Source organism: Aptenodytes forsteri, unplaced genomic scaffold (assembly GCF_000699145.1).
Source record: "Aptenodytes forsteri isolate BGI_AS27 unplaced genomic scaffold, ASM69914v1 Scaffold336, whole genome shotgun sequence".
Classification (NCBI taxonomy): Eukaryota; Metazoa; Chordata; class Aves; order Sphenisciformes; family Spheniscidae; genus Aptenodytes; species Aptenodytes forsteri.
In genome coordinates, this window is record NW_008794911.1 from 5,748,864 (window position 1) to 5,769,325 (window position 20,462).

General features: G+C 36.2%; 1 protein-coding gene across 1 annotated transcript in view; it reads right to left on the reverse strand.

Moving 5' to 3' along the window:
* Positions 1 to 20,462, reverse strand: part of MALRD1 (MAM and LDL receptor class A domain containing 1) — a 306,398-nt gene that overhangs the window by 95,380 nt on the left and 190,556 nt on the right. Inside the window, exons 30-31 of the mRNA XM_019470989.1 lie at positions 7,185 to 7,313; positions 1,826 to 1,987 (exon numbers count right to left, since the gene is read on the reverse strand). Coding sequence (XP_019326534.1) covers positions 1,826 to 1,987; positions 7,185 to 7,313 — 291 coding nt within the window. The remainder of the gene's footprint in view (positions 1 to 1,825; positions 1,988 to 7,184; positions 7,314 to 20,462) is intronic.

Consider the following 20,462-nt stretch of genomic DNA (forward strand, 5'->3'; position numbering starts at 1 on the left):
TATCATAGAAGGATATCAAATTAGTTAAACAGGACTTTTCTTCTGCAAACCCATGTTGACTGTGCCTGATGACTGCATATTCTTTAAGTGTCTTTCAAGAGTACACAGTACAATCATCCTCCCCATAATTTCTCCAGGAACTGAGGTTAAACTAACAGGTCTGTAGTTACCTGGGTCTTCCCTCACACCCTTTTTGTAGATGGGAATAACATTGGCTAGCTTCCAGTCAGCAGGGACCTCCCCAGACTCCCAAGACCTTTGGTAGATGATTGAGAGGGGTCCTGCCATAACATCTGCTAGCTCCTTCAGTACTCCAGGATGAATCCCATCAGGCCCTGTGGACTTGTGAACATTCAGCTGATACAGCTGGTCCCTTACAATTTCAGTGTCCACAAGTGGAAAGTCACTCTTCCCACACTTGTGGTCCTCCGACTCAGGGGACCGGGCAGCCCAAGGTCTATCAGTATTATTAAAGACTGAGGCAAAAAACGCATTGAATGCCTCTGCTTTTTCTTCATCTTTATTAGTCAGATGACCATCTTCTACAAATATTGGTCCAATGTTTTTTATTCATACTGCAGTTACACTTACAGAAACCGTGAGTATTAGGGCCTGACACACAAGGTTTCATACAGAGATTTCATTTGAACCCAGTGACTATAGAAGTCATGACTATAGAAGGAATGAAAAAAATACTAATGATTGGTGAGAAAAAAGCAGAGCTGGTGATTGGGAGATGGAAAGAAAACAACAGGTTAAGCTGGGTTCTCAGAAAAACATGAGTTAGCTAGAGGTTAGCAAGATGTCCTAATGTTTTTTTGTCCGGGTGCAAGCTGATATTGGAAACACAAAGCTGATACTTTCATGGAGCTGCCTATAAAAATGCCTACAATGCAACAAAGTTTTCGAGATTGACTACAGCACAGTCAGGGTCATCAGATGGTCTCAGTCAAGGTGCTGCTTAATATAAGCTCTACACTTTGTACTCAGGTGGCCTGAGAGAAACGGATGGCTGGACGGTTATTTGCACCTTTGTTTATCCAGAGGTTTTCAGCCATTCAGCAGTGCATGGCTTCATCGTCACGGCATTTCTGAGCAAGACCTGATGGAATATCTTAGTGACCCATGATTATTGCCAAATACATCCCCTTTTATTGTATTAAAATTTTCATATGTGTAGTTCTTTAAAAGTTTTCAAATAGACGCTTAATTAATAATATCATTGCAGACTTGGAGACAGTTACTGCATTTGTACAGGCGTGCTGTACTGTTTTAGAAAGAGGTCTGTTGTGACCCAGATGTGATGATTAATTAGTATCTTCACATTATATTTAGCAGCTCATTGTCTAGGAAATTACTAAACGAATGCATCAAGCTGAAGTGGAGTATAAAGAATGATACAATCAGGACCATTCTGAAAAGAGCAATCTATAAAATTGCAGTGCTGCTGAAGCAATGATTAAAAAGGTTGGTAATAGGCTACTATGTCAGACTGTTTGGTTTCGTGTTCAGACAGAACTAGAAGTTACCAGATAGTATAAATGACAAGATTCAATATGTTAAAACAGTTAATATACTTTTTGTATGGCTTTTTTGTGATACATATCTCCTATTGTAATTTTAATATAAAAGTGAACATTTTAAATGCTTGTCGGAACTCCTTGTGAACTGTGCTAATTGCTCACTATGATTTGTCTGTGTATACAATAAGCTCAGCTAATCACACTGATTTGCTGTTATCTTGGCACTAATCTATGGGAATTTTTTTTTTTAATTCAGTGAATATTTCATTTTCCCAAAAGTGATGTAGGACACATGCCAATACCTGGTGTATGGTCAGTATCAGGACCTGTTTGTCCCATGACAGCACTGTTGCTAATATTCCAGTCGAAATCATCACTAGGGTCTTGTGTTAATCCACATACAGTGGTCCATTCTTGGTCTTGTGTTTCAAAGTTACAGCTTCCAGGAATACTTGTGTAGTAACCTGAAAATATAGCAAGTAAATTATCATCCCAGCTCTTATATGTAAATGGCTATAATGAACATACCGTACATGGTAATAGAAGGGATTCCATTTGCTTAATGCTATGATTCCCTGTGTTCCATGTATTGACATAAATAATATGTGGTAGTTAGAGGAAAGAAAAAATTCACCCTTCACTACCCAAGCAGGTATAAACAGTCTAAAACTTTATTACAGATATATGCCCATGTAAGTCTTGAGGACAAACCAATGACTTCACCAAATTTATTATTCAGGGTGAATGGACAGAATGATTCCCAGCCAATTAGCTAGCAAAACTGGACTCCAATTCCACAGTGGCGTTTTTCATGAACATATGTTGGTTCATCCTTGTGAGTGTTATGCATGAAGGCAGTTTTATGATGAGAGAGAAGTTCTAGTGATTAGGACACTGACTGAATTCAGATCTTTGTTAAACTTCCCATTTCTAGATCCACCTCTGATGTTTTAGATAACTTTGGAAAAGCAATTAATCAACAAAATTATACAAATGCTGTGGTAGAGACGAATCAAATAGCATCACAAACTCTTCTTTGGCATCTGAAGGTCTTTTCCTTAGCTATAAAGCAGAGGCAGCTAAACAATTGCTGAGTGAGAGTGAGGACTACCCCTTGAGAGGACTCTGGGAAAATGTTCCATATTATTAAACATCACAGTCGTGCATTTTAGAAACAGGTCTGACTGTGACTATTTCAGAACCTCAAATGGATTTAAGGGTTTAGAGTGTATTTCTTGATCTAGAAGTATTCTGCAACATTAAAAAAAAAAAAAAACTATTTATGTATCATTGTCTAGGTATAAAGGATACAGATAAAAAGAATAATGGCTTTAAACTAAAGGGGGGTAGATTTAGACTAGATCTAAGGAAGAAATTGTTTACGCTGAGGGTGGTGAAGCACTGGCACAGGCTGCCCAGATTGGTGGTGGATGCCCCATCCCTGGAAACATTCCAGGTCAGGTTGGACGGGGCTCTGAGCAACCTGATCTAGTTGAAGATGTCCCTGTCCACGGCAGGGGGGTTGGACTAGATGACCTTTAGAGGTCCCTTCAAACCCAAACTATTCTATGATTCTATGATTCTAATAGATTTAATTACCTTTTAGTAATCTCTTTTGGTTTTTTCCTATTTTCTACTTTAATGCTACAAGAACAACTGATGCCATTCTTTGTAAAAATAACTTATCATTATCATAAACCTGTTTTGTATGACCAAGATCTGCATACACACTGTAAACCTGTGGACTTGTTTTTCTGTAAAAATGTGTCACCTTAGTTAAATGTATAGGACAAATATCTTAAAAGAATAATAATTTTAATCCAGTGAATAACCTATAACCCACTGAATGCTAGGAGAAGGATCTGTACTGTTCTGTACAGTACTTTTACCGTACTGCAAGGGACTGAAGTGTCTCTCACGAGGAGACGCTGAGAGAGCTGGGTTTGTTCAGCCTGGAGAAGAGAAGGCTCAGTGGGATTTTATCAGTGTGTATAAATACTTGAGTAAGTCTGGCAAAGCCAGACTCTTCTCAGTGGTGCCCAGTGTCAGGACAAGAGACAATGGGCACAAATACAGGAAGCACTTTTTAAGGTTAAGAAAAAACTTCTTTTTTTTTACTGTCAGGCTGGTCAAACACTGGCACAGGTTGCCCAGAGAAGTTATGGAGTTTCCATTCTTGGAGATATTCAAAACCTGACTGGCACAGCCCTGGGCAACCTATTACAGTGGATCCTGTTTCGAGCAGGAGGTTGGACTAGGCGATCTCCAGAGGTGCCTTCCCACCTCAGCCATTCTGTGCTTTTGTTAGTGCTATTCATAACATGGCCTTCAGGAATCATCAAAGGAATACACAAATGCACTGAGCATCCACATTGACACTGCATTACAAGCATCATGCAAGCCTAATAAACCCTAACTCGAACACCAAACACCCTCACATGCAGGTAGGGCAAAGGAGGGAACCCATTAATCGAAACAAGTACAATTTTCTTGTACAGTTCTAACAACATCAAAGTCCAAATGCATTTGGAGTTTATACTATTCATGACTACCTGACTTCAGGAATTTTACCCTAATATCTTAGCAGTACATTCAGAAGGCAATTATTAATAAATATTTATGAACAGTATTTACAGGGTTGATGGAGTCTTCTGACATATCTGCACCTGCTGAGTACTTTTTATTTTATGGGTAAACAGAGCCTATTTAGAAGCCATCAGAAGAGGATTGTTCCATTTATCTGAAAAATTGCTTTTATTTCAATAATTCAAGTACTCCTTTAGTTGGTTCATCAACACTGAGGTTTGCTATGAATCAAATCTGGTTGTATAATTGGCTGCAATTCATGAAAATTGAAACTGCTTTCATGTGTGCTTTTTTTCACCTCAGTACTTCCAGCGGGTTACTGAAAGAGAATGAAAATTTTGCAAGATTGCCTGCCTGGATTGAATGAAGCATAGAGTAAGTAATTTCTGTGGGTTTATTTAAAAAAAAAAAAAAAAAATAGTCCACCAGCCTACGTGCATAAAATTCATTTCATCCAGATTCTGTTGTAAATCCTGCACAGAGGAATTGTTGCTGAGTAGATTATGGTCCATTTACTTCTTTGGAGTTACACTGGTACAAAACTATAGTAGAATGTGAAATAAGCTTGGACCTTGAGCTCAGAGAAAAGGAGAAAATTGCAAACAAATGTGGCCATAACCACTTGTGATGTGGCAGGTTAGACTGTGCAGGATTTTCTCTGTGCCTGTTCTGCTCTTTTTTCTGATTAAGCAGCTCCTGTTGCCTTTTCATTAAAAAATGAGGTTTCCATGTCTAGAAGCTATGCCCATTAATGTTGTTTATTCCCATCTATAAGATATACGCTCAGGGAAAAGGCGTGTTTATCCAAATGTAAGGCCTCATTTGTTGGAACTAAGATATAGCAGATAGGGAAATACTATACCTGAGGCTTATCTGGGTGTTCTGTATGCCAGATTACAGTATCTCTCCTCTATTGTTAACTTGATATTTTGTCAGTTCTGCAGCAACAGCAAGACTAAAGACTGATGAAAATATTTTGATGTAACTACAGCCTTTCCATCTACAATAAAAGGATAATTCACTCTATTTAAAGTAAATATCAGTATTTACTTTTTTTCTTCCCTTGGAAAAGCTTTTCTGCAGTATAGCAAAGACTGTTGCTTTACTGTGATTCAAGATCATTTATGGCCTGAAATATTTCCATCTATTATCTAAGAAAAGAGAGTCGATGCTATCACAGTCCTTCCAGACAACACAGGACACCCCCCCACACCCAAAGCTACTATATCCTGTAAGAATATTTACTGAATAAATCAAGTGCCTTGATAGTTTTCTGAATATGTTTACAGAGCAATTTACATTGGACAGCAATTCATAGTATCATAGAATCAATAAGGTTGGAAAAGACCTCTAAGATCATTGAGTCCAACTGTCGACCCAACACCACCATGTCCACTAAACCATGTCCCTCAGCGCCTCATCTACATGTCTTTTAAATAATTCCAGGGATGGGGACTCAACCACTTCCCTGGGCAGCCTGTTCCAATGTTTAACCACTCTTTCAGTAAAGAAATTCAGACTTACTGTGTCTCTGTTAAGTCTGTAAAATGTTACAAGGGTGACTTTACAGAGTATTTTGCTGTACTTACTTTGTCTATCTCCTGAAAAAGTAAAAATATTATATACAAGAAATACAGATTATCTGTTTAAAATCTATCTTTTCTTGGAATCTACTTGAAAAAATAGCTAGTCTTTTAAAGTTATCGTTCAACGTAGATTCATTTCCATGAATATGACTCACAGAATTCACTGGAATGCAAAGCACTGCAGGAGGCAGAAACCAGAAATAGAGACACCAGCTTCAGTGTATATACTTCAGAACTGTTATTTACTTTTATGAAAACAATAAAGAGGGAGAAACTCCAAGTTAAATCTCCTATATTGACATCTTCACATGTATTCCAGGTTGTAAGTCTTCTGTCTGGCTAAAACAATATAATTTACATCACTCAATAAAGGGTCATTATTTTCGTAACCCTGTCCAGTCAAAGCATTTAGCAACCCCATGTAAGAGAAAATGCCTTTGATTTTCAAGGGATCACCAAGTATTGGTTCATTTCTATGGAGTACTCAGACTTCAACACAATGTGAGCATTGAATTGATGCATGTGATGCATTTACTTTATCTACCAAGGTTACTTTTGATCATATGTGCATGATGGCAGAATTTGGCCCTCCAGCTCGAAGATTAAGAATTAGACTGATTACTGAACTGTATATGTGGACTGCTTAAGCTTCTTTCTCCAGAATTGTGGTCTGGACAGTGACTGTAAATAAACAAAGACATGGAGCAGGAACAAAGGCACAATGTTTTACTGCTTTTGAGTTTCAAGCCTGAATTGGAAAGCCTGTTAACTTGATCCAGTTTTTCAAAATTGAGCTGTGTCCTTCCATCTCAAACAACATTAGTGAAGAATACCTACAGACACATTTCGTCTCAGTATGCACTAGGACTGCAAAAATATAAACAGACTGGATTTTGTCCAACTGTTCTGTAATAGAGTAATAGCAAGACAATATTTTCATAGCTCTGCAGCAGCGGCAAGAACAAAGAACAATGAACACGTAGTAGCGACACAACTCAGATCACAAAGACAGGATTAATCTGAAAGGAAAGACAGGCCTGTTTTTAAATAATCACTTTTTATAGCAGAATCATGTCTAAATGTTATTGTGCATTAATTTGCTTACTTAGCTTTTTCATTCAACATTGACAGCTCAACATGTTTTCAACTTAATAAATAAGTTTACATTTCTTCTCAGAGTTAATTTGTATTTTAACCCATGGATTTTATTCCTTAAATATGTTTCTAGTCCTTAAACTGTTTTTTTGGGGGGTTATATTTAATCTTTGGTTTGAGTAAGTTACATTTTTGCAACTAAATCACAGTTAAATACTTTTTGCAACAAATATCTCTAAGGATCTGAAAATGTCAGACCTTCTGTGTTGGGGGAGCAGGCAACCTGCTTGTAATTATTTTCTGAGCAGCTGTGTGAATTCACCTAAGCTATGCTACAGAATTTAAAGTTATAATTTTAACTGGAGATTACATTAATACACAAAGAGATACTTACTGCAGTCAGCTTCATCTGATAGGTCTTCACAGTCTGGTTTATAGTCGCAGACGAACTGAGACTCTATGCAATTCTCATTCCCACACACAAAATCAGTGAGGGCAGGGCATTCCCTGGGATTCTCTCCAACTGAAACCAACAGGACATTTAAATCAATATTGTAATTAAATCAAAGGATGCTCTTTTTTATTTGTTTAGCCATTACACATCATGACTTCAGTGATTTACTGCTTCCAACAGATGTTATTTGGTCTCACTCTTTTAATGGTGCATTATGCGTGTCTAGACTACTGTATTGGCCTTGCCCAAAGCTTCCAGGGTAGGATGTTTTGCCTGGAAGAAAATTCAGTTCAGCATCAACACAACTGTTTCCCCAGTGTGTTTGTTGTGCACGTTCCATAAAAAAGGGTTCTGTGAGCTGTTGAAAAGTAGACAGGCTAAAGGCTTTATCCTGCTCATAATTACAGGACATCATTTGGAAAATAAGAACATTTTAAACTGAGAAAAATCACTGTTATACAACATTTGTGCAATGCATAAACTTTTAAAGCCTTTATAAGACATTTAACTTTTTTTGAAGAGTTTAGAGAAACTTCTGCTCTGAATGTGTAAACTGCCCAGGAATTCCTCTTATGGTATTTAATATGAGGATCTGTTTTACAACAACAATTTTTGATCATCTCTGAAAGTGAGTGAAAATAGTGTCATAAAATGAGAGTAACTTAGTAACTTGCACATAAAGCGCTAGGGCCAAAGCCAAAGAGTGCTGAGATTCAGCCATCTCTGAACTGTCAGACTGTAAAGAAACTCACATAAATTAGCTTTTAGTTCAGTGCACTGGGTGCATAATTTCAATTAGCATTAATTGAAACAGTTCTGATAATCCCAAATGCAGCATTTAAGATGCACTCCTGTTAACCTAAGACTGTTTTTCAGTCTAGAGCTCCAAGTTGTGCAATAAGACATATAGGAGAATGTATTTTGACTCTAGTCACTGTAACATGTTTCATTTTTTTCCTTCAAACATGACTAAAATGCGGCACATCATTAAACACAGTCTGGACAGAACACCTTGATATTTACCTTTGTGCAGGCCCATATTTCCAGAAGGGGAAGTTATTGTTGGCAGGGTATTAATCTCCTCAGATAGAGGTACTTACTGAATTTTACAGACTGAGGAACTGCATTCTCATTGAAGCAAAATAGGAAAGGAGAACTAAAGTTTTGGTTTAGTTTAAACATGTACACAAGGTAATATTAAATAGAACAACAACACAGCATTAAAATGTAATCCAAATATTTAGAATGGATAGGTCAAAAAAAATTCAGTGATAAGGTTGGTTACCTGCAGAACCTGACTTAATTTTTCAGTTTTGAAATACATATGTCTCTGAGCAGTGGTATAAATAAAATCTGGTTTCAAATTGATATGTCTTGTTGTTTTGGTTTTTAATTGTACTCTGTCAGTTTGATCTAATTAGGTGTCAGGGAATCCACAGACAACAGCATTGCCATGAACGCCTTAAATACAGGAAAAGCTATGTCTGCTTTTTTACAGAGAATCCATGTGGCAGAGAGCCCTTAGCAGAGGAGTGTACTCTTGAGAAAAAATTGACTCAAGCTTTTGTGATGGTTAAGGAAGTTTTCACACCTCTCCCAAATGATGTGATAAAACTTGATTGAAAATATTACCAAAAATTCATTAATATGGCTTATCCTAAATTCTGGAAAACCACAGAATCACAGAATAGTTGAAGTTGGCAGGGCCCTCTCAAGACCATCTAGTCCAACCCCCTGCTCAAGCAGCCTTTGCTACAGCAGGTTATGCAGGACCACATCCAGTTGGGTTTTGAATATATCAACAGATGGAGACTCAACAACCTCTCTGGACAACCTGTGCTTGTGTTTGACCACCCTCACAGTAAAACAAGTGTTTTCTTGTCTTCAGATGAAATTTCCTGTTTTTTTTCGTTTGTACCCATTGCCTTCTGTCTTGTCAGTGGGCACTTATGAGAAGAATCTGACTCCCTTATCTCCATTCCCTCCCATGCACTGGAAATGATGCACTGGAAAATCAAGTGACTTCCTTAAGTCACTCAATGGCTTAAATAATGACAGGAATTATTTAATGGCAGAACCATTAGGGTACAATAATTTTCACATCTTATTTCACTGCATATGAAAGAGATACATTATGACCATACAGGGGAGTGACATTTGAAAATCCATGGCTTTGTGACTGGTCATATTCCTCACCTTCACCTCCTTTCACCTTTAATTAAGACAATGTTATGTTACTCTATCATTTATATTTAGCACTTAATAGTAATTACAGTTGTTCTTTTTTTTAATAAGCTACTTTATAGTACTTCAAGCATACCCAAAACCAGCATTTAAGAATATCATTCATTTCTTAGCTTATCCTAAAATAAAACATGTGATCCATACACAGTCATAATGAAAACTTGTATCTCAACAGATGTATATGCCATAAAGTCCAAACACAGAGTCACGTACCTGTGTATTTTATCTTTTTGGAGTAAGACCTTGTTTATATGTCATTTTTAGGGATACCAGGTTACATTTATGATAACAATGGAAATTCTGCCACCACTTTTGGCAGAGATAAAAATAAAATCCCTCTCAGAATTAACATACCAGCATTAGCATAGCATAGTCAAACTAAATATTCTAGACTCCTATTCAGAATTGTGGCATTAAAAATCAACTTTCCAGAGTACACACTCATTCTGACCAAAACTCCTACACCAGCTAAAAACTAAATCAAAACAAGAAATATGTTGGGTTTTAACCATAAAATACAACTTCGGCATCAACAACCCCAATAACCAAACAGAGGTTCACACAGAAGTTGCAACTTAGAAGTTTCATTTTTACCAGACATTCTTTAAATATAATATAAAGATTCTATTTAATCAGAAAAATGTATTGAAGAACATATTGGAAAGTATGTTCTCAATTCTGAGGGTTGAGCTGCAATTTAACAAAAAACATGTTAGAAACCACTTTGAACAAAGAAAAAGAGAGGACATTCAAAATATTATCTTGCCCATTTCTAATTTTGTCATCAAAATTACAGGGTTGCCAAAATCTGAGTTTGAGTCTATCAGTACTGAATTTGGAGAAGGATGTTTCCAAGAACAGTATTCAAACCTCCCTCTAGGGAGTTGCAGTATAAAGCAAAACGATGTCTCCTAGCGAACAGCTTAAGATATGTTTAAAGCTGACATTTCAGATAAAAAGAGAATTTTTCATTATGTCTTATTTCATTGCATATGTTGGTTGTGTGGGACTGCATGTAAAAATATATAGCTTTTTGACTGATCATATTCCTCAGTTGTACTTTGATTATCAGAAAGTAGAAAGATAACGTATTGGATGATGGTTGATTATATATAGCATGTAATATTACATATTTTTTTTCCCCAATAGTCTAACTCACAACATTCCATGAAAATCCAAATAGACGGAAAAACTATTCTAAGCAGAAAAAACATGAGAAAATATGGCAAATTTCCTTTTTTGTCTCTTTCTTCTAACAACAGCTCAAGAAACCTATAAGGAAAAAAATTAACATAGTGTTGAATACACTCCAAACAAATTAGGACAAAGATTATAATTTTAAAAAAAATAGCCTTTGTACTTTGCTCACTGTGTTACTCTGAAGTTATCTTTGAGAAGCTACAACATTAAAATGGATCAGTGAGCCACAGCAAGCAAAAGAATGAGCTGATTCCATGTATGAAAATGTCAGATGTGGAAAACAGTGAAATATCCAATACACAAAAGTGGATTTGTCACACGGTGGGAATGAGAGGAATTCAGAGAGTTGAAATATTTTTGATAAGTACTAAGCTTATTTCTGAATATGCTATGAAAAATTAGCCAAGATGTCCAAAAGCAAAAGAAAACAGAAAACATTAATTTAAGAAAACTGTTGACCAGAAAGAAACTTGCACCTAATGAAAAAGCCATAAATGTTCTTTTTTGACCTTACCTTTTTCCAAATCTTTGGTTTAGCCACTAAACTGAACAATCCATTGTTTGCTCAGTTTAAAATGGATCAGTGAGCCACAGCAAGCAAAAGAATGAGCTGATTCCATGTATGAAAATGTCAGATGTGGAAAACAGTGAAATATCCAATACACAAAAGTGGATTTGTCACACGGTGGGAATGAGAGGAATTACAGAGAGTTGAAATATTTTTGATAAGTACTAAGCTTATTTCTGAATATGCTATGAAAAATTTGAAGATAGCCAAGATGTCCAAAAGCAAAAGAAAACACTTCATTTTAATTTAAGAAAACTGTTGACCAGAAAGAAACTTGCACCTAATGAAAAAGCCATAAATGTTCTTTTTTGTCCTTACCTTTATCCAAATCTTTGATTTAGCCACTAAACTGAACAATCCATTGTTTGCTCAGTTCTACACATAATTTTACATCATGGAAAATATCCATACAGGTATGGAGTGTTGGTCTACAGGCATAGCAAGAGTGATAAAGGAACGGCATAGAGCTATAAAAATTGGGGGTGGGGGATGTTTGTTTTTCTTAATGAGAACAGAAGCTCCAACAATATTTATTTATTTCCAGCACTCTTGCACATTTCTTGGGCAAGTTACTTTTGTTTTTCATTATGCTTTGCTCTCTCTTCTCCTACAATTATTCAGTCCATAAACTTGTGGGGTCTGAAGACTATACAGGTATGCTGCAAGTCAAAAGACAACAATCCATTCCTTTCCCACAAAAAGAGAGTATAGGCAACAAAAAAACCCACCCCAAAACAAAACAAAATAATACAGAATATAAAACACAAAAACACAAAGAAGAATTTCATAGCTTATGATAACAAACGAGATTTAGATCAGCATAGAAATAACTAGATTAACAAGAATCAGTGGAGCAAATAAACCATTGATTTTCTCTTAGATCAAAGTTGACAGGCCACAGCACATATCCTTGTAAACCACCTTTTTTTCCCTTACAATAAATACTTGGGGATTAGATTCTCATAAATTAAAAAAAATAAAACAATTATTATGGCATAACAAAATGTTAATGGTTTATCGTACCCATTTATTTGGTTTCCCCTTGGAACAGCAGCATTTCCTGAAAACCAGGACACCACAAGAAACTAGCATAGGACATATTTTAGATGAAGTAGTAACTACTGACTACATGTTACGCAAAACCCTACGCCAAATGAAATGATAGTACTTGAAAAAGAAAAAGCATACACAGGATATCACTTTTCAATTAAGTACAATTTGGATTGATGCAGCAAAGAGCCATATAATCTTCTAAGTAGTTTTTAAGAGGCCAATAGAACTGGCTTTGCTTTTGGATCACTAAACCCTACAAAAGAAGCATGTTAATGATGGTTGCCATAGAACTTGTGTTTACATACACTCGCTTTCATTTCTACATGTTTTGTTCTGCACAATGTAATTCTCAGAATACTAGCAAGGATAAGACCTTCCCTAGTAAGAACACATGTGTGTGTTTGTATATACATAGAAAACAAGCAAAACACAGGAGTATGTTGTGCATATCACAAATAAATTTTGACTCTACTGTGGATACATCACAAGCTATATATTTATATCCATCTCTAGTATATGTTCCCTATGGAAGACTAGCCCATATGGTACTCACAGAATTTGTAGACGTGACAAGATTCATTTGGAAATAGCTGATAAATACAACACTATCAACCCAGACACTTTGTTTCAGTTATCAGGAAAAGACTGGCTATGAAAGAACTAATGAAAATGGTCTCCTTTCCTTTAGGTTTGCTGCTAGAGGACAGCACCAGGCCAGTGACTGTTTCTCTAACTCTGTGAGTACAAGAGCTTTCTTTTACCAATGCCTTGTAAGATGAAAATATTCCTGTGATATCCATTACATCTAAAATCATGGAAAGAACCACACAGGCCAAATACCAGCTCTATAAGCTATAGATCTTGATTGTCTGAAACAAAATGGATAACTGCAAAAAAATTTTTAGTTTGATAGATACCAGTATGTTTCATAGATTGGGTGTTAGGTTGAAATAATGAATGTTTTCCTATTTAAAATATTTATCATGAAAGAACTGATTGATCACACAGCCAAAAAGATGACATGCTCTTGTCGTGTTGCATTAAAACACTTAAGACTTCTACAAGTTGTCAGAGGTTATGTTTGGCCAGTGCTATGTGCTTGTGAAAGGCGTAGCGTGAATCCCAAGTTATAATGGTTGCTAAAAGCTGCAGTGAACAAGACCTTGAGCTGTTTTGAAAAGCAACGTGTAACTCAAGGTCAAGTACACTGAGCTGCTGTTTACCAAGAGTCTCATCTTCTCTGCTCTCCAAGAGGAATTCATGCAGTCACTCAACAGTACAACACCACCATGTCAACAATATGAAAAGAAACATGTAATGTATATTCAAGGGAAATGAATCTTTTTTCCCCCCTACTTGTCTTTTTAAAAATTAAGGTCTTTTCTGAGTAGAAATGTTTTCAAATTACAGTTGAAAATTCACCTCTTTCTATTATTTGTTGTTTGAATTGGGTTGTATAGTGAGAGTGCTTATATCACTTCCCTCCCCTCTTCCACAATACTTAAGATACAGGAATAATCAAAGATAAAAGAATTAAAAATATTTTGTTAAAAATATTATTCAGTGAAAGGAACATTACTTTCCAAGTTTCACCCTTTGTTTAAATTAAAATATATGAAATACAAGCTCCTAGAAGGTCTCATTAGGACTGGAACTCAACTCTACTCAGTACTCTGAAGTTCAGAAATTATGAAACACAATTTGCATCAAGCTTTTCATTTGCTTACCCCAATTGTTCAGTACCCTTTTCTACATGACTTTTTATGGAACATTAAAACTCTATTAGCAAACTCATCAATAATGTTTCTGTCCATGGATGACCTTGGCAGTCTTTTGCAGGGAAAACTAGATGAAAAGTTTCTATTCATGCAAGCTAGATATAATTTCAAATAAGGTTCTTTTATAATTCAAAAACCATCGGGAATCCTCCTCACAGAATGTGTCATTTAAAAGGCCAGATTTAATTCAAAGATATGCATTGGCTCTGACATAAACAGCAGATCTAACAAATTATATTGACTCTTAGGAGAGAATTTCACCTGTAGATACAAAAATCTGCCAATGGACTTCCTAAAGATGCTCAAAGCAAGTAGTATTATGGTGCCTAAGGCCACCAAATAAAATGGAAGAATAAAAAATTCATCCATAGTTCTGGAAATGTACAACTGGCTCTGGCTCAAGCAATACAAAAGATAAGAAAAAAATTCTCCTCAGCTTCTAGTGCTGATATCATGGAGTATACAAACCCACACCAGACAAGGACAGAAGTTTTTATATTTGATTAAGACTGAAAGACCAGCTTTGGCGTAGAGTGTATCAGCAGGATAAGGAGCTCATGCTCACAGTACCCTCATGTAGGCAGCTGCCATATTTTGCTTAATACTGAAGAAGACACTAGGGAGAAGCACTGAGGACTGAGCAATGAGTGAGGGTCTGGTGTCTAGGCTTTATCTCTTTGGAGCCTGCAAGTGGTAAAAGAAGAGAGGGAGAAGAGGAGATAAGGTAAAAAATCAAGTGGTACTTTTGCAGAAAATTCTATTTCCCAGTAATTATGAACATGTTCAACCAGAGGAAAAATATCTCCTGAAGCAATTTGACCTGTGGTCTCTATTGCTTAGTCTTTTTTCCCCTCCCTGTCTCACCTCCATCCTGATTCCAGTGTAGAGCTACATTACACCTCAGAAAGTTCAGCTGAATAGATTACTTTTAGAGCGTTTCAACAATATTTACCCTACAAAATTACTGTCAGGCTGTTGTTTCCACCATGATGCAGAATCAATCCAAACCACTCAATCACAACACTCTCTCCCATGATCACAGATTTCTTAGAAACATCTCATATGAATTTAATTTTTTCATACTTGTCCTAACGTGGTCCACAGGGGTTGTTGTGACAGAGCAATGGAGTAGAGCACACCGGTCCAAGTCGCAATTCTCTTCAACAAGAAGGCACTTCTGTGCCAGGAGATCAACTGTTATATGCAGTTTATTTGTACTGGAAGGGTGCCTACCTTCTACAGTAATTTCATATGAAAATGAACTCAGGCTGGGGCAGTGTTCATTCTTCTCGTACCACCTTTATAGACAATGATTGTGAGGTTAAAAGAAAAATTGAAATCCAGCTATCTTTACCCTGTATATTTTACTAGCCATGAAAAGTCTTCTCTTGCCCATTTGATATACGTGGAGTTAAGGAATCTACCATTGGATGTAAAGTGAATGTCAAAATGATGAGGTTTTAATTTTATACTGAAAAGCTGTTTTTGCAGCCACCTATTACCAAACCAAAGTATCTTTGAAGTCAGCAACTTTTCTTCAGAAGTTTCACATGAGATAAACAGAAACTGAAAAAGCCACTGAGGTCTCTTCATGAAAAGTGAGGTAAAAGCAAAAACTTGTTTCTCGTATTCAAAATCTGTGGCAAATGACCTCAAGAGTTTTCCTAATAACAATCTGAGAGTTGCAAAAAGAAGGAAAGATAGTGAAAAAATCTTTTGGTTAAGCTCTCATGCATTTTTTACATAATCTCAAACAGAAATAGCAATCCTGGAGTATTACAGGTGTGTAAATGACTTCTGTACAGTGCAATAAAAAGTAGAGAATACTGTGATTTTCAAGCTGGTGCCGTATTTCTCTTCTTTCTGTTCTTTTAATCTTTTCAGAGAAGATTGTCAAATGCAATATTATTCATTCCCTGAAGCCAGGCTATATAATATTTGCTTCCTCAGTAAAAATGAATTTATATTTTCTCATACATTTCTAGAAAGTCTTAATATGCAATGCCGTTTAAGCAATCACCTTGTGCATAATATGACTTGTGCAGGAATTCAAGTCTTCACCTAGTGTAACTCTGGCAGCCCTGGCAAGCTGGGTTGAGGGAGCCTGTATTTCCTCCACATCTCTCCTGAGCACGCTGCCTTCCCCACTGAGTTCCACGAGGGCATTCGAGATGTCCTGTGGAAGGCAGCTGTGGCTGACTTTCACATTTCCAGAAGGGAGATTACTTCTTGCCTAGAACCAAATTGTGCATCATCTGTACCCGCTGCTGACTGTAATGAGATCTGAGTTCAGCAAGATTTTTGCTCAAAAAAGATAAAGCACATTCATGTTAATGTATGTTACAGTAACACAAATTAAGTGAAAGCTACCAAAAATTACTAAACTTCTCAAAATTAGCTTTCTTCCTCTACAATGAAGCAGATTCAGTAGATATCAGCAATTTGTAAATTGACAGCTCATCATGAAATCAAAGAATAGTTTCCTTCTAAAGGCAAAATCCAAACATTAGACTGACAAATAAGAATTTTACCATTAATTTCAGCACATTTACTGAGAAGTTTTAGCCAGGTGATGCAATTCCAGTGTCCCATGTCAGAATACCCTGCCATTGACCTATTTATAAAAACACGTGAAAAACATCATAAAACATTAAAATATTTTGAAGAGGAGAAAAAAGAAGAAGAAAAAGATAAAAAACCCCATGTAACTGGACATACATTCCGGCTGAATACAAATGTATATCTTGAGTGACAAAATCAGCTCCGGCAGCTTTCTATGCCTGAATTCCCTTCCCTCTCACTTCAGGGCCAGGTTTGTACTGAATATTTCTGTTATAAGAGTTTGAACTTTTCTCAAGTGTCTGAGCAGAAGGAACTAAATTCTCTACTAAATGTAAAACTTTGCATGACACATAGCTGAGGATTCAAAGAAAACACTGGCTTATTTTAAAAATAAAAAAATTGGCCTACGCACTCAAACACTAGGATGTTTTAGTTGTTTTCTCTCTGATCTGCAAAGTTAGGATGGAATTCTAATGAGAAAGGATTTCTCTGCTGAGACTTTCAAAGCTTCTTGTTTATGGGAGCATGGAAGAAAAGTTGTTCAAAGGATTGCAGTACCTTCACCTATGGTCTTTGCCATAAACAGTAGGTGAGGAGGAATACAAATATATGAGGAGAAAGGGAAATAAAAAGTTTACCACCAGGCAAAGCAAGCTTTATTATATTTTAAAGAAAATTTCTGTTCAGCTCAATTTGGTAAATTAATTTCCTATTAATAGGAGTACTGTGCAAAGCAAGCTATTATATTTTAAAGAAAATTTCTGTTCAGCTCAATTTGGTAAATTAATTTCCTATTAATATAAGTACTGTGGCATTTTGATTTTGCTTTCTTTTAAAAACTAAACATAATTTTAATACCACTTCAAGTATGACTAAATGTCTATCCTATTAACCTTAAACATGAGAAGAAAAACTTATAAATTCTGATCCCAAACAAGCAACCCACAAAGATCACTGGGGCTGTAATGGCTCTTTCTTTTTTTTTTATCTTTCTTCTTCTTGGACTTTTATTGCACTGAATTGCTAGACCATGAAAAAATATATAAATCAGCTAAATAATCAACTACTCTAGAACTTTCAGTTTAATTTGAATTTAGAGTTATGATTCACTTATTTTCATTTATCTTTCACTGTTGGTTTTTCAGGTGGTGCCCTGGGATGCCAAAATCAGTATGTGTGATATGGCTGAGTATGTCTTATGCTCTGTGTTTTGTATCTGGAGTACAAGATTCCTTTTCTTTAAAATTACAGATGTACAAAATTCAGACTACTGGCAACAGCATGTCTGACGAGTTGCGCTCTCGATTCACTGTTATATGACAGTGAGCCATCAGCTGGAAAAGCAAATCAATAATGCTTGAACCTCTTTAAGGTTACCAGACCACAGCTTATTTCTGACAGGATTTTTAGAAGATGTTATAATGAAGATAAGTGTCAGAAATCTCAAAAATAAAATTAACATAAGGGATTATTCTGTACACTACTCATAGGTATTTTACCTTTTTATTAAGGCAAAATTACAGGCATTTGTTTCTAGCCTGCAAATAACCTCATGCATGGTCAAAGTCAATTAAAAAGCACAAGAGATGACCACTCTAACTCCATTCAGGTCACATAGGATAGTCTGTCACTAAAGTTGTATAAAGAATTATTGTACAAGAAGGTGAAAAAGAAAATTCAAACATAATTAATCAATAAAGTAATTAATTTAATATTAAGAATAATCTTTCTCTGGCTGTGACATGATGCCACTATTTTTCATATTTTTCAATTAAACCTGCAAAATAAAAAGATATCAGTTTTGGAATTTAAGTTATTTTTGCTAACAAAATATAACTTACCCTCTCACAACCAACTGATAAGACTCTTTTATACCTTCTTTTTTTCTATCTCTGACAATATTTCCAAGACCTCTCACATTTCAATAAATCCACAGTTGCTTCTTGACCTTCACTTCCATAGAAATTAGTGAGACCTGAGGGAAATGAGCCCTGCAGCTTAGGGCTCCAGAAGCTCAGATCATAACAAATGAAGTTATCTGTAGTATTCTACTGATATAGAAGCTTTTAACTAATTAATTTTTGAAAGGAAATAGTGAAAAGATTCTCTTTTGTTGGTTGAAAAATCCTCATATAACATGAGATATGTTAATGACAGCTATGTAATTGAGGAGTAAAGAAATCTGCAGAGCTGATCCACCTCCATGCAGATTCCCTTATGATGTGTACAGCTTCTTTCTATAACACACTGTATGAAAGCAAGCTGAAGGAAAACACATGTACAATAAAATAAGTCTTTGGATTTATTAAACTCTTCTATAACTATTGAATATTACCATACCGCATAAAAACAGTTCTAATATTCACATGTCAAAAATCCTTAGCCTGTCTCTCTCTTCCCTCTTCACTCTCTCCACTTGAGTACATTATTTCTGCAAAAAGGCAATTATTTTATCGTATTGACTGTAAACCATGATCCAGGAATACCATTCAGCAGCTTCCAAAAGGACAGTCTGTGAGGAGGAGGCTGTCCCAAAATATCTGAAAGCTCCAGAAATGCTCTAACATTCATCTCCACCACTACATGCCATCTGCTGGGAAGCAGCTAAAAAATATTTTTTTTTCCCATGCAATTTAAGGATTTCTCATTTCTGTTCCTTTCTGTTTATTTCAAACTTGTTATTCAAGTTTTAATTATTTTCAATTCTCTTCTAGGTTTTTCTGTGCATGGTCTATTTCTCTGCTTATGTAATTACTGTGGCCAGAATATCCATAATAATATAAAATATTTTAGTTTAACCTTATAAGTCCCAGTGGAAAATACAGATGAGGCCTTCTGTTCCCCTGGAGGACCCTGGCCATGTATCTAGCTCAGCAATTCTACAGCTACAAACACAGTACATTAATAAGTGTTGTAAATCAAGTCATTTTGTTGAGAAGAAACCCCTGACCCCTTCTGGTTTGTATGCTACTCTTCTCCCTCAGTTTGGCCACAGTAAGATTATGTTTGCTGCCTTTTAGCTTTGTTACAACAGACAATAAAACTGTGAACCTGCACTGCAAAAAAAACAATTTAGACATGACATGCTTTCTCTATCCTAAATACCCCAGGCTTGGGTCAGATGGGAAATGTTATTTTTCAGAATCTGGCAAAATGTATTTTGTTTGTTTGTTCTACAAAGGTAAAGAATCAATAACAACAAGAACGAAAAAGGTCAGACCAGGCTCCTTCATGTCATCATGCCAACAGGAAGGTCAGCATACCAAAAGTCTGGAGAAAATTAAGCAAGCAGAGCTTGTGGAGTAGAAGGCAAAAAAAAATCATACATGGAGCTGATGTGAAAAGCACTAAAGGCAATGCAATGATTCCCTCTTGACTTTGGTTTGAGCCTAAATACCATTGTAGAGACAGAAAAATCATAGGGGGTGTTGTTTTGGGGTTGTTTTTTTCTTTTTTTGTTTTTTTGTTCTGTTTTTTTACAGTCATGCATTTTCACACATGCACATACATACAGTTAAAAAGCAAATATATGACAGGCCTCTGATCCTGCTGAAAAGCAAAGACATAAGCATAAACACATTCCTATAGGATACATACACCTAAACTTTAATGAAAACCCTGCTGTGCCTAGCATACACTACTGGAGAGGCTGTAAGTGAATGTTTCCTGATTGTCTCCTTTTGGGAGACAGTCCTGAAGGGCAAAGGGGTCTTAAAGGGCAGGAGCAGGCTGTCCCCATACGCCGTAAGAAGAACGGGCGGGGAAGACCGGCCTGGCTGAACGGGGAGCTCGTGCTGCTGCTCAGGAAAAAAA